We start from the raw sequence: 13,799 nt of genomic DNA on the forward strand, positions 1-13,799 counted from the left end.
GCAGAATATATTAGACCACATGCCCAACATCATCATACATACCAACAAAATAGTGAAGTTTTCCAATACACTATTCATCATGTACTTCTCCGGTAAGTGTTTCAGTTTGTGGATAAAGTTAATCATATATTCACACATAGGAGAGCGGTTTATCCTGTACACAAATCGACCATTTTCAAACCTTGCATATTCTGTCTGCAGGTGAAAAACATCAGAATATAATATGCTTTATAAAAGAAAAACCTGATCTGTAGTTGATATACAAGATTTCTGGTTCTGCACACACAGCTATGCATTGTTTGAGAAAACGTGCTCACGGCTTTACATGATTACCCTGTAAAAACCCTTTATGAAGAGCTTTGGTTTTTTTGCTTCTCTGCATTATAGAAAAGAAACCTATAATGATAAAGTGCAGGATGGGAAAATATTAATCAAAGTAATAAATAACTTATTGCAAAAAAACCCCCAAAAATTAAGACACAAAGTAGTTCATAATTGTAATTGTCCCAACACAGAGGACACAACCGACACATGTTGGTGGGTAAACCAAAGGGAAAAGAAACCCCGGAACTAAAGGTAGAAAGGATAAAACGTTAATTCATAATGTCATATGCACAATGGAAATAAGAGTGGCATGCCAGGGAAATCTGTACTGAAGTAAAAAGGAGGCTATAGTAGTATACATCCCGACAGCCAGGATGAAATGGGCTCACCCTATAAACACGCCCGATATTATGTATTTTAATTGTTGTTTGCACTACAAATTACTTTGATTACCGGTAATATTTTCCTGTCCTGCACTTTATTAGTGGCTTCTGCTTTATATCCTGGTGCTGTTTGGGACTCACTACCCCTTTCTGTATTATGGTTTCTGTTTATATATTCTCTAAAGCAGCCATAACTATTTTTTCCCCTGCGTGAGATTTTGTTTTAATGTGCAATAATTTGTTTTTTTCTTCTGTCTTTCGGTTGTGCTTATACATCTCACATGCATGAATGGTTAAAAGCGCTTTGTAGATGGCAAAACAGAAGACCAAAACAGTGATAAATTGCTTCCATCTCCTCAGGGTCACCAGCAGTATCTGGTTTCCAGCCAGGCCTCTACATGTCAGCTGCTTGATTTTGGAGGAAACCCTTCATTCAGACGTGAAACCAAATACTGGCAAAAAGTAGTCTGTATTTTGCATTTAAAAAATATATAGATCTATATTTTTTTAATTTTGCATACGAGGTTTTTCCGGTGTCTTTTTTTTTTTTTTAATCAAAGAAACATGACAATCATAAAGGACAAGGATGGCACCAGAGTGCTGTCTTAGTTTGTTGCTAGCCCATACACTTGCATTGGTGCAAGGACACAGAACTTGAGCGTGAATGATACCACTGGTTACCAAAGCAAGGGAAGCGGAGCCCTGACTAAATGGAGCAAGAAAAGGGACTATAGCAGCAACGTGAACCGAGCACATTTCAGTTCATGGCCAGGTCTTCGGTGGTAAGGTTTTAGAAAATCAGTAGTGGTATTGCCAGTCAGTACATAATTACCATTAATATTTGGGTAACCACTATGAGAAAGTTGTGAGATGCATAGTGTGTACTCTTACATCTAGTCATACAGGAAATTGTAGCACTGAATGTCGCCTTACCTCCACTTTTTCCACCACTTGTTTACCGAATGAACAGACCTTAGTAGAACAGGTGATGGTCATGTTTTCGGAGCTTTCATACTGACTAGTTACACCATAAAATGCCCCGGCATCATCCTGGATATTGCAGTTGAGGTCGGCCTGTGAAGAAATCAAGATTTCAGACAGATGTTCGGGATTAACATCAAATAAGATATTCGCAGAATACGACTGATTATTTACATACCAGAGAACACAGAGCCAGACATCTGACTAAGCTACACCAAAGTGTTTCATGTACAAATAAACACAAATAATTACATATATAAATTATAAATGAGAGTTTCATGCAATAATTAATAGATGACGGATTTCAGTATAGACACTTCAATTTAGGACACGTCTGCGGGATAACTTATCAGAAACACAGCATTATATAGTTTGGTTAGAGGGGCTACATTTTTATCAATTTATTGTTGGGGTGTGACTGCTGTAATGAGATACCAGCATTGCAACCAATTTACAGGTATTTATTTTCAAAATATGCAACAAAAAATGCTGCAGAGTTTCGGCTGCGCTCACGAAAGAGCTCTCAAAGTCAAAATGTCGCTTCATAAAGGGAAGATTTCCTTTCAAACTCTTCACTAAAAACTAATTTTACAACATGACTTCGAAGTTTCCTTCTTCCAGGATACAAGTCATAACTAGATGGAATTGCATTGCAATTTTTCTTTTTAAATGTGTATCTTTTCCTAGGTTTTTCAGAATGGTAAAGAGTAGCATTAGGCTATGTGCACACGTCAGGATTTCTTGCAGAAAATTCATGAACAAAACAGACATTTTCTGCAAGAAATCCGCATGCGGTTTTTTCGTGTTTTTTGCGCATTTTTGTGCGTTTTTCCCCCCAGAGCTTCCCAATGCATTAAATAGCGGCAAAAATGCGAAAAAGCCACAAAATTAATGAACATGCAGAGTTTTTACAGCGATGCTTTTTTTTCGCGAAAAAAAAAAACGCATCACGTGCATAAAAATTGCAGAATGCATTAAAAATGATGGGATGCTTATGTATGCGTTTTTTTTAGCGTTTTTTCCATGGAAAACGGCCGAAAAAAAAGGCAACAAATCCTGAACTCCTTAAGTATTTGCTTGCAGAAATTTCTGCATTTCTTGGCAGCAAAAATGCCACAATTCTTGGTGCTTTTTTGCCACAGTTTTGTATTTGTCTTTGTACAGCAACTAAGGTTTTTTTTTTAGATAAATATATTAAAAAAAAAATTTTGGGATGCAACTTCTTGGTTCAACACCACCTTTTTCATTCTGATGCAGTAGCATCAGAGTAATGGGATTAGGTCTTGGTGTCAACAGCTGTCATTGACACCAAGCCCTAGACTTAGTTATGAAAAGATGTCATCCCAACACCCTCAATACCGAAATGTTAAGTAAACACATACACACACATTGCGTGATCTCCTGCGTAATTTTCATAACCAGAGGGAAAGCTGATGACTGAGGTTAATATTCTGGGAAGCAGCCAACAGCCATTAATGTTCCCAGGCTATTAATATCAGCTCACAGATGTTGGATTAGTCTTTACTGGCTAGTTTACAGGGGGACCCCAGAAAATTTTTTACATAGGGTCTTCCTATAAAATCTAACCAGCAAAGTCTAGGCAGACAGCTGCGGGCTGATATTAATAGCCTAGGAAGGGGCCATGGCTATTGGCCCCCTCCCAGACTAAAAAACATCAGCTCTCAGCCGCCACAGAAAAGGCGCAAATATAAGATGCGCCATATCTGGCGCTTAGCCTCGCTCTTCCCACTTGCCCTGCAGCAGTGGCAAGTGGGGTGACGGCTGAGGAGGTTGATGTCACCTTTGTATTGTCAAGTGACATCAAGCCCACAGGTTAGTAATGGAGAAGCGTCAATAAGATGCCCCCATTACTAACCCCATAGTGATATTATAAAAACACACACACCCAGAATAAAGTCCTTTAATTGAAATAATGACACGGACATTGAATCTAAATTAAACCATACTTGCCAAACACCTAATCCACTGACGCCATCTCCTGAAACAAATATAAAATAAACCACAATATTCCTCACCTGTCCACAAAGAAGATAATCCATAATGTCTCATGACGATCCTGATGACTTTGAGAGCAGTCACTGATGTGACTGCTCTCAAAGACAATATGGACCCGACTCCACTCCCATAGGGGTGGAGCTGCATATTCATTACTGAAATGAGCGGTACCATTTGACCGCTCACTACAGGAAGAAGCTGCAGGCGCCGGGGAACAGACGTACAGGGACCGCGCCAGGAGCAGGCGAGTATAACGCAGTGCACGATATTCACCTGTCCCTCGTTCCACAATCGGCGCCGCTGTCTTCCGCGTTCTCTGCAGTGACACGCAGGTCAGAGGGCGCGATGACACGATTAGTGTGCGCCGCCCTCTGCTTGAACGTCAGTGCAGAGGACGGAGAAGACACAGCGGTGGTGGAACGGGGAGCAGGTGAATATAGCAAGTGCCAGGGGCCCGAGAGGTGAGTATGTAATTTTTATTTTTTTTTTTAATCGCAGCACCAGCATATGGTGCAAATGTCTGTATGGAGCATCTTATGGGGCCATGTGCAGCGTTATATGGGGCAAATATCTGTATGGGGCCACGTGCAGCATTATATGGGGCAAATATCTGTATGGGGCCATGTGCAGCATTATATGGGGCAATTATCTGTATGGAGCATCTTATGGGGCCATGTGCAGCATTATATGGGGCAAATATCTGTATGGGGCCATGTGCAGCATTATATGGGGCAATTATCTGTATGGAGCATCTTATGGGGTCACGTGCAGCATTATATGGGGCAAATATTTGTATGGAGCATCTTATGGGGCCATGTGCAGCATTATATGGGGCAAATATCTCTATGGAGCATTTTATGGGGCCATGTGCAGCATTATTTGGGGCAAATATCTGTATGGAGCATCTTATGGGGCCATAATCCAGATTTGTGGAGCATTATACGGGGCAAATGTGTCTATGGAGCATCTTATTGGGTCGTAATCAACATTTGTGCAGCATTATATGGGGCATATTTTATTATGGAGCCTCTTATGGAACCCATCATGAACTGTATGGAGCATTATATGGGGCTCCTGATTCAATATGGATATTCAAAAACACTTAACCTACCGATGTCTCAATTCTCAATTAATTTTACTTTTATTTGTATCTATTTTTATTTTTGAAATTTACCAGTAGCTGCTGCATTTTCCACCCTAGGCTTATACTAGAGTCATTAAGATTTCCCATTTTTTTCTGGCAATTTATGTCGGCTAATACTTGAGTATATACGGTGGTAAATCTACATGTGAAGGCTGCAGTGACTGCATTGCAAAGAAGCAAATGCAACTATACTCCGAGTCAGCTACTTAGAGTTTACTGCTGCTATATAGACTGAAATGATTAAACTTAAGTCACCCGCTGCACAGTTTAATAAAATTATGTTGGCTCATCTGCAAACCCTGTAGATGGGAACCTGCACTATTTTGCTAGGAGAGGTGACTTTTTTCCTGTGTGGGGGTAAGGGACAGCCTCCATATTGGCTTAGCACTACTCCCATCTGTCCAAGGCTGTTTTTTAATTTACAGCTGGATCTCACCTGCCCTTTACATTTGTAAGCTTTCACCCAGGAGAGGCAACTCTATATAGAAGTAAAGGTTGAAAAATCACGCCATTAACGTTCCTCAGTGCTGGTGTATTTGTTTGTATGCCATCATACATCTGTCACGTGGCAAAAAACCCCATAAAACTAAACACTAGTAAAATGTATAAAAAGTTATTTTCACCAGTGCTTACATTATGAAAGAAAATAGTTGTTCTTAGCTCTGTCCAGCAGGGTGCACTGCGAGCCATGTTTCCGAAAGCATGAGCCCGATGACTGACATACTGGCAGTGTCCATACACAGGCACGTATATAGCGAATCAAGATGCATCTTGATCTTCACAAATGTAAAAAGCCTGTGACTATTATTCAGCATCCACTGTACCTATTGATCTTGTACATATCAATGGATATGCTGTATGTGAATATTCCCAATGGATAATTTTTTTTTACACCAATACATTGTAATAAACTATAGGGAAACTAGAGATGTGTGTGTGACTGGGCACCACTGCAGCAACTGCTCAGATATGAAATGGCATTAAATTTAGTGTTGGATGTAAATAGACTAGCACCATGGATATTCAGGAGTTATTTTAACAGTGTGTAGGAAAATAAATTGAAAACAGTCACCAAGCTGTTCCAAATAGGCAATAGATAAAATAGACCCCAGGCAGGCCCAGCGAGCCCTACATTAGTGCGCTACTGAGCCCTGTTGCAAGGGAAACTCAGATAATTAAAGGGCTTATCTGGGTTCTTTTTTCTTTTTTTAATAATGAGGCAATAATATTTATTAACAAAGCATTACTTGACACTTTGAGGAGCTGCAGATTGGCAGCTCTGGAGCGGTACATCATAGCTCTCTGCTGACAGGGCTGCAGTGTGGACATCACACTTACAACAAGCTACCGCTATAGCCAAGGGCCGGCCTCAGCGACCTTGTGTCTACACTATTATCTGACGTCACCACTGCAGCCCTGTAAACAAAGGCTTTTGGGAGCAGCCGAGGTGCGATATTGGGGCAACGATAAGTAAATGCTAATTGTTATTTTTCAGCATTTTCTTGTATTGTCCTTGTTTAAAAAAAAAAAAAAAAAAAAAAAAAAAAAACTTAAAAGGAATTTCCTTTAAAATCAAAGAGTTATTAGGAAAGTAAATCTGTAGTACATTAAAGGGGTATTCCCATCACGTAGTAGGTGTAATAATAATAATAATAATAGCGTATCAGAAGAACTATACTACATTTCTAATTGGAGGTATTTGCTATGTCGTTTTCCCCATGTGCAGGACATTGCAGTAGCCTAGGTATCCATGGTTATGACCACTGATCTAGTGATGGTTGTTGGTGGTCGTAACCATGGTACCTAAGATACTGTGATGCTTTGCAGATGGAGTAGCAACATAGCGAATCAGAAGAACTATACTACATTTCTAATTGGAGGTATTTGCTAATATTATTATTACACCTACTACATATTGAGATAGGATTTTGGAGATGGGAATACCCATTTAACTATAAACCATGATAAACAGTAATGGTTACTGTTGATGGTTTCTGCTAGCAAGGATTTTTACTGATTGTTGCCAGCAATAACTTTATTAACATTATGAGAAAAAAAAATTATGTTGCAAAACCGCTAGAATTTAACATTTACCAGTTTGTTTGTTTTTTAAGCTACTATAATATTGTTTGTAAAGCTAATAGACAAGGTGTATAGAATTTAATTTATGCCTGGAATACATTTTGCTTTAAAATAAATAAAGGTAAGGGAATATAAAATAACGAAACTGAACGTTAACTGCATAGAAAACATGACATATATTATTCTTCCTTCAAGAGAAATCTTTCTGCTCTCGGCAGACACAAAAGCTAAACTGGGCTACAACACAGGGGCTTGCTCATAAGTAGTTTGTGGGATTTGGCATGCTGTGTGCAGAATCAGGGAGTGTATGAATGTGATGCACAAAGAGCCGGGGATGGTGGAGCTCAGGGCTGCAGGCTGCACATCTCACCTATGGCCCAATTACCGTTCTGTGTGATTACTGGGTAATTGCAGGAAGGCACAGCTCCCATTTCTTTTGATACTAAGACACTTTACCCAGGGATTGGTGATGGCCAATTTATACAGAGAGAAATGGAACACCATTTAAAATGTGTCAGATTCTTCCATGCTTAAGACATATTGATTGATGGGGCTGCCTATGGTGCTAAGAAAACACACATCTGGTAACCTGTAGAGTGTCGCCGGGCAGGAAAGAATTGGGTGATAATGACTGTTCTAACAGAGAAACAGGACATAACAGACCCTGCACAAGTTATTCTGCTACAATTCAACTTCTCTCCTCTTCAGATGTTTAAAGAGACTGTCAGCACAGAGTGACTGTTCAAACCAAGTACAGGCGCTCGGTGCACGCTTGGTGTGACCAAACATTTAAGTGCACCTTCCAACCTGCTTGTTTTTCCAACTTCCTTCTCTGGCCCTATGAAGCCAGAGCTGTCAATCAAAGAAGAGGAAGGTGGAGATGGAAGGAAGGCAAGCAGGTGGGAAGGTGCACTTAAATGTCTGATCACACCAAGGGTGCACTGAGCGCCTGTGCTTGGTTTGGACAGTCATTCTGTGCTGGCACAGGTACATAGTTATTTTTAACTTATTAAAAAAATGTAACTAAAAAAAGTGTTTTTTGAATGAGAAGACCTGATTTGTTCATATACAAGCAGAATACAACTGCGCACAATGTGCCACACTCACAGACAATGCTGGAGCAATGTACTGCCCATTTTGGCAATTTGGAAATTATGACATTCATGTGTCAGCATTTTTTCACATATGCAAAAATAAGGAAAAAAAAAAAAAAGGACTTTGGAAAAGAGATGTCACACGTGTGACAAAAACAGATAAACGAAGGGCAAGAGTGACTTTATAAGACCATTTCGAAGCATAATCTACTAAAAACAAATACACTTATGTATAGTCAGGCGCTGGTATGCAACAGAAAAAACGGAGACAAATCTACTAAATATACAAAATGTATACAGCATAAAAGTGGATGAGACCAGCAAACTCATGGCTGCTTAAATATATAGAATATATAGACCATTCATAACATCATGTGATCGCTATTTCCATAATGTAGTGAAATCGATAAGGAAAGTTTCCTTTCCATGGAAGATGTTTTAAAGGGATACTCCACTACTTTTAAACACTATTATTGGGCCCGGGGTGATGGTGCAGCAGGGAAGAGCTTGGATAGAGTGGTGGTGGTTGCTGTTGTTCCATTCAAAGTCTATGGTGCTGATTGTAATGTCTGAGTGTTGTAATCTGCTATGTTCCTCAGTACCACAAACACTGACTCCAACAATGAATGGAGCGGTAATACACATGGGCGACCATGCCACTCCGGCAATCCCTGACCATAGCAAGGAGAAATGTGCTAAGGAACCCAGTTGTAGTGCTTGATGGGGCCCCAGCAATCAGACTGTTATCACCCACCTTGTGAATAGGTAATTAATTTTGTTTGTGGTAAAACCACTTCAGCTTATGAGGTCTCAGAGCGATAACCACTTCTTATGCTCGCTCACATCTAGTGAAGGCTGATCTAATTATTCATTTATTTTCAGAATAATAATGCACCTGGTCGTTTGCAATAAGGTCATTTTTCTTTTTCGTATTTCCTGAATTGTATGTACATCCCGCACATAAAGCGCTCAGCTTTGGCCTGTATCCCCTTTTCTCTCCATGCGCGGCAGTCGTTAAATACAATCATCAATGGAAGCGGCTCCTTGTCTAGATTCTGTTTCATAAATAAGCGCTACTACATCAAAAGAATCTGGAAGGCTCGTCCTGATTACAAGAGGCTGCGCTCTCACAAGCTGCCTGTTTGCAATGCAAATTCCTGCAAAACAAAGATGCATTGCTCTATCTGATACAGAAACCTGCGCCATTGTGCTCTGATCAGGTGCTTAGCCCAGAATCTATTACTACAGGGTGTCAGCTGCTGACGACCTGGAGAAACGTTGCAAATTTTTGATGTATTTTGCTCCTTTTATGTAAAAGTCTTTCTTAGGCTTCACCTTTTGACATTGGTTCCATGTACATCAATAAGGACAATATTCTGCATTACATTACAGCACAGTCCATACACCATTCTGTTATTACCGAGCTGTATGTGACTATGAAGCAAAGACTCCACAAGAGGACATCGAACAACAAGGAGTAGTCCCTGCGCCTCAGTATTTTACCTACATAATGCATACAACCCTCAAGAAATGACAAATTACTATTGTGTTTTACAGCTCTACAATATCCCTTTTATGCAACTGAACTAGATGAATAGTGTTCGCTGGGTACATGGCGTAGGGGATTTCCTGCATCTTGATCAATGAGCAGTAATAGTGTACAGCATGGCGTGCGATTATCAATTTGTTCCAAGCATAAACGACGACAATGAGGACATTGAGCTTCAGTACTAAATATACCAGTAAACGCCATAGGCACTGGGTAGGGTTGTAAATCAATGGTGCAGTTTTTACAAAACATTTTTAAAACTTTACATGGGTATTCATAGTTTTGGTGCAAAAGGAATGCAGAAAGCCTATAGGTCAAGACAATCCTAGGCAAAAACCAGTGAGATATTGAGAAATATCAAGCATCACTTTCAGGATAAGCTCCCATGCTAAGGAAAAAAGTTGCTCTTAGAAACAAATGAAACTTATTTTTTTTTAAAACCTAAACACATCATGACAAAAGCATTTTTTGAAGGGTTGTCCAGGAACCTTTAGGCTATGTGCACACGTCACGTTTTTTTCGCGGTTTTTCGCTATAAAACCACGAAAAAAACGCTCACATTAAGCATCCTATTAATTAGAATGCAATCCGCAAATGTTGTGCACATGCTCAGTATTTTTCCGCAGCGGAAACGTCGCGGTCACATGACAGCGAGGTCATCGAAGGTCATGCACACACACCATCTATAGGAACGGAAGCCAATGAGGAGATCGTCTGTTTGCAGAAGGTGAGTATAACCATTTTTTTAATTTTTTTTAATTATTTTTAACATTCTATCTTTTACTATTGATGCGGCATAGGCTGCATCAATAGTAAAAAGTTGATCACACTTGTCAAACACTGTTTGGCAAGTGTGACCAACCTGTCAATCAGTTTTCCAAGCGATGCTACAGATCGCTTGGAAAACGCTAGCATTCTGCAAGCTAATTATGCTTGCAAAACGCTAGTTTTCTGCGGGAATATGCATGCCAATTCCGCATGCGATATACCCGCGGCAGGAGGCGCAGAATTGCCGTGGAAATTTCCGCGGCAATTCTGCAACGTGTGCACTTAGCCTAAGTATTTGACAGCAAAATTAATAAAAAAAATTAATAAAAAAAAAAAAAAAGTCATAGTTACTCACCGATAACAGTGTTTCTCGGAGCCCATGACAGCACTACGGAGAGAGGGGATCCGCCCTTCAGGGACAGGAAACCTACAGATAAAAGGGCGGTACCTCTCCCTCGCATCAGTTGGTTTACAGAGCATCGGAGGACCTCCAGGTTAGTTACAACAGAGAAAACCTATTATAACATTGCTTATTAGAGGAACACCGTGCCTATATTATATTAGATAATTTATATGTCAGAAAAAGTGCTCACCGCACTCGTGATGGGAGGGAATAAGTGGGTGCTGTCATGGGCTCCGAGAAACACCGTTATCGGTGAGTAACTATGACTTTCTCGGTCTTCTATGACAGCACTACGGAGAGAATTACAGAGATTAAGCTTAGGGAGGGACCACAGTCTCGAGAACCCTTCGCCTGAAGGTCAAGTCAGACACAGTGTCTAGATTTAATCTATAGTGTCTAAAAAAGGTTGATGGTGATGACCAGGTGGCCGCTTTGCAGATTTGCTCAATTGATACCTCTGACCTCTAAGCCCATGAGGTAGCTACTGCTCTTGTGGAATGCGCTTTTATACCATCTGTGATCGTATTCCCCGTGGATGAATATGCCAAGGCTATTGCCTCCTTTATCCACCTTGCCAAGGTACCTTTGGATGCCCGGAATCCTTTTCTGGGACCCTGAAAACAGACAAACAAAGAGCCTTCCTTCCTATATTCCCTGGTGGAATCTAAATATTGGACTAGACATCTTCTGACATCTAAATTATGGAAGTTTCACTCTTTCTCATTTTTAGGGTTTGGGCAAAAGGACGGCAGGGATACTTCTTGTGACCTTTGAAATTTTGATGCCACTTTTGGCAAATAGGCCGGGTTGGGTCTAAGAGTGACTCTGTCATCTAATATTTTTGTAAAAGGTGGGTTAGAGGACAGGGCTTGAATGTCACTTATTCTGCGCGCAGATGTTAAAGCTACCAGAAGAATAGTCTTAAGTGATAGTGTTTTTATGGAAATTGTGTCTACGGGTTCGAATGGAGGACCCGTAAGTGCAAAGAGGACTAAGTTTAGGTCCCACGAGGGTATTTTTGGATTAACTAAACGTTTTGATCTTGTTACCGCTTTAATAAATCTTACTACCCATGGATTGGCTGCAATATTTTGATTATAGAGTGCTCCCAGAGCTGCTATCTGTACTTTTAGAGTACTGACCGCCAACCCCTGTTCCAGACCTTTTTGTAGGAATTCAAGTATTTTATCAATTGAAGGCCCATCCTGGACTTTCACTTTGGAGATAGATAAGAATTTTCTCCACGTTTTCCCATATGTTTTAGTAATAGGTTTTCTACTTTTTTTGTTTAAGAAGTTTTTTATTGAAGGATGCAATATTCATGTTCACAAATTATGCAATACAGTGATCCATGTATTAGTGTACAAATCTGCGCCTCATGGGCATCATATAATCGAAACATGTGCAATTACAATCAGGGTCCATGAGATCAGTAAACTCAACAGTATCACACATTCAAAAAGGAAATGACCTTCATTTTTAACTTATTTTGTTTCTTTTTTGAACAGCAAAATAAAGATTATAAAACAAACAATAACTTTTCATTATTGAAACCATATCAACCTACTGGTAACAGTTATTTAGTGTATTGTCACTTCCGTCACACCCTATCATATCTATTAGATCGAATCGGGGGATCTCCTGCCACCATCCTAGTGATATACCATGGGGACTGTTCAAAACAAGCTATAAGATGAGTTCTCATCTCTTCAGAGAACATATCGATGAAACTCTCCCAAGTATCAAAAAAACGGGGCACCATGCGATCTTCCCCCAACTGTGCCTCTATCCATTCCATACGGAACACATGTTTTAGTTTATTTAAAAACATTGTCAGCGTCGGAGGTTCCGCTGTGATCCATTGTTGTAATATAGATTTTTTCCCTACCATGGACACTATAGATGTCAGACGTTTGGCCCCTCTTGTAATTCTTGATACCTCCCCAGGCCATATTCCCAATATCGCCCACTCTGCCGTGAAGGGTATATAATTCAAGAGGTGGTCTAGACAAAAGCTTGTTACCTCCCTCCAAAACCCCATAATTGCCGGGCAATCCCAAAATTGGTGGTAAAGGTCTGCCTCAGGAGCTGCACACTTCAGACAATTAGCCGATTGAGATAGGCCCATGAGAAACGAACGATGTGGGGATACATATGTGCCATGGTACAATCTAAGCAACATTTCCCTATAAGAAGAGGCCGGTAAAGCCTTCCAAGCATAAAACATTGCCTTAAGGATATGTTCTGGGGTTAAGGCTGGGAAACGAGCGAGCCATCTTGGAAGGCCTGCTTTTCGTTTAGTGTAGTCCATCTCCTCTCTCAAAAAGAGATAGGTCTTCCCTATTCCACTCTACTTCCAGATTCTATTTCGTAACATGGTGTCAAATGGGTTTTCCCAATCTATATCCGATAACCGCTCTCCCACCCTTGTAGCATAGACCTCCAAGATTGCACAATTCGCGAGACACCCCATTGTCAAGGGAAGGTATCTCCGAGTGAATGTCCATGAGTGTGGTCTGCGTGTCGAAGAGTCCAATATGCAGCCCACTGTCACAGCCCGATACCTAGCGCCTAAGCCCTCCATCCCCAGTCTCAACCCGACATCTCGATTCCCAAATATTGGTAAAAAGGTTTTCTACTTTTTAACAACGTAGTTACTAAGTTGTCCGAAAACCCCCTTTCTTTTAATAGTCTCCGTTCAAAATCCAGTGTAAGTTCGACTCCTGTGGGTGGAAGATCGGTCCTTGCTGTAGTAGGTCTGGTATATTCGGTAGGATCCATGGATCTGAGACCGATAGCATCCTTAGCCAGGAAAACCATGTCCTTTTTGGCCAGAATGGGGCTATAAAGGATCATTTTTGTTTTGTCCTCTCTGACCTTCCGAATGACTGCCGGGATCAGAATAATCGGAGGAAAAGCATATGTTTGTGGGTCCATGGAATCAGAAAGGCATCCAGAGCCTGGGGATTCCCTTCCGGGTTTAGTGAGCAAAACATGTTTACTTTTTTGTTTTTGGAATTGGCGAATAAATCTATTGTTGGGGTTCCCCACATTT

General features: G+C 40.5%; 1 protein-coding gene across 5 annotated transcripts in view; it reads right to left on the reverse strand.

The window, feature by feature from the left end:
• The window catches only part of TEAD1 (TEA domain transcription factor 1), a 345,319-nt gene that overhangs the window by 5,955 nt on the left and 325,565 nt on the right, over positions 1-13,799 (reverse strand). For all 5 annotated transcript variants that reach the window (XM_077287236.1, XM_077287235.1, XM_077287239.1 and 2 more), the window contains 2 exons: positions 1,641-1,781; positions 43-195 (listed from right to left, as the gene is read on the reverse strand). In XM_077287236.1, the coding sequence (XP_077143351.1) occupies positions 43-195; positions 1,641-1,781 (294 nt within the window). The remainder of the gene's footprint in view (positions 1-42; positions 196-1,640; positions 1,782-13,799) is intronic.

The sequence above is a fragment of the Ranitomeya variabilis genome, chromosome 2 (assembly GCF_051348905.1).
Source record: "Ranitomeya variabilis isolate aRanVar5 chromosome 2, aRanVar5.hap1, whole genome shotgun sequence".
In the NCBI taxonomy this organism is placed as follows: Eukaryota; Metazoa; Chordata; class Amphibia; order Anura; family Dendrobatidae; genus Ranitomeya; species Ranitomeya variabilis.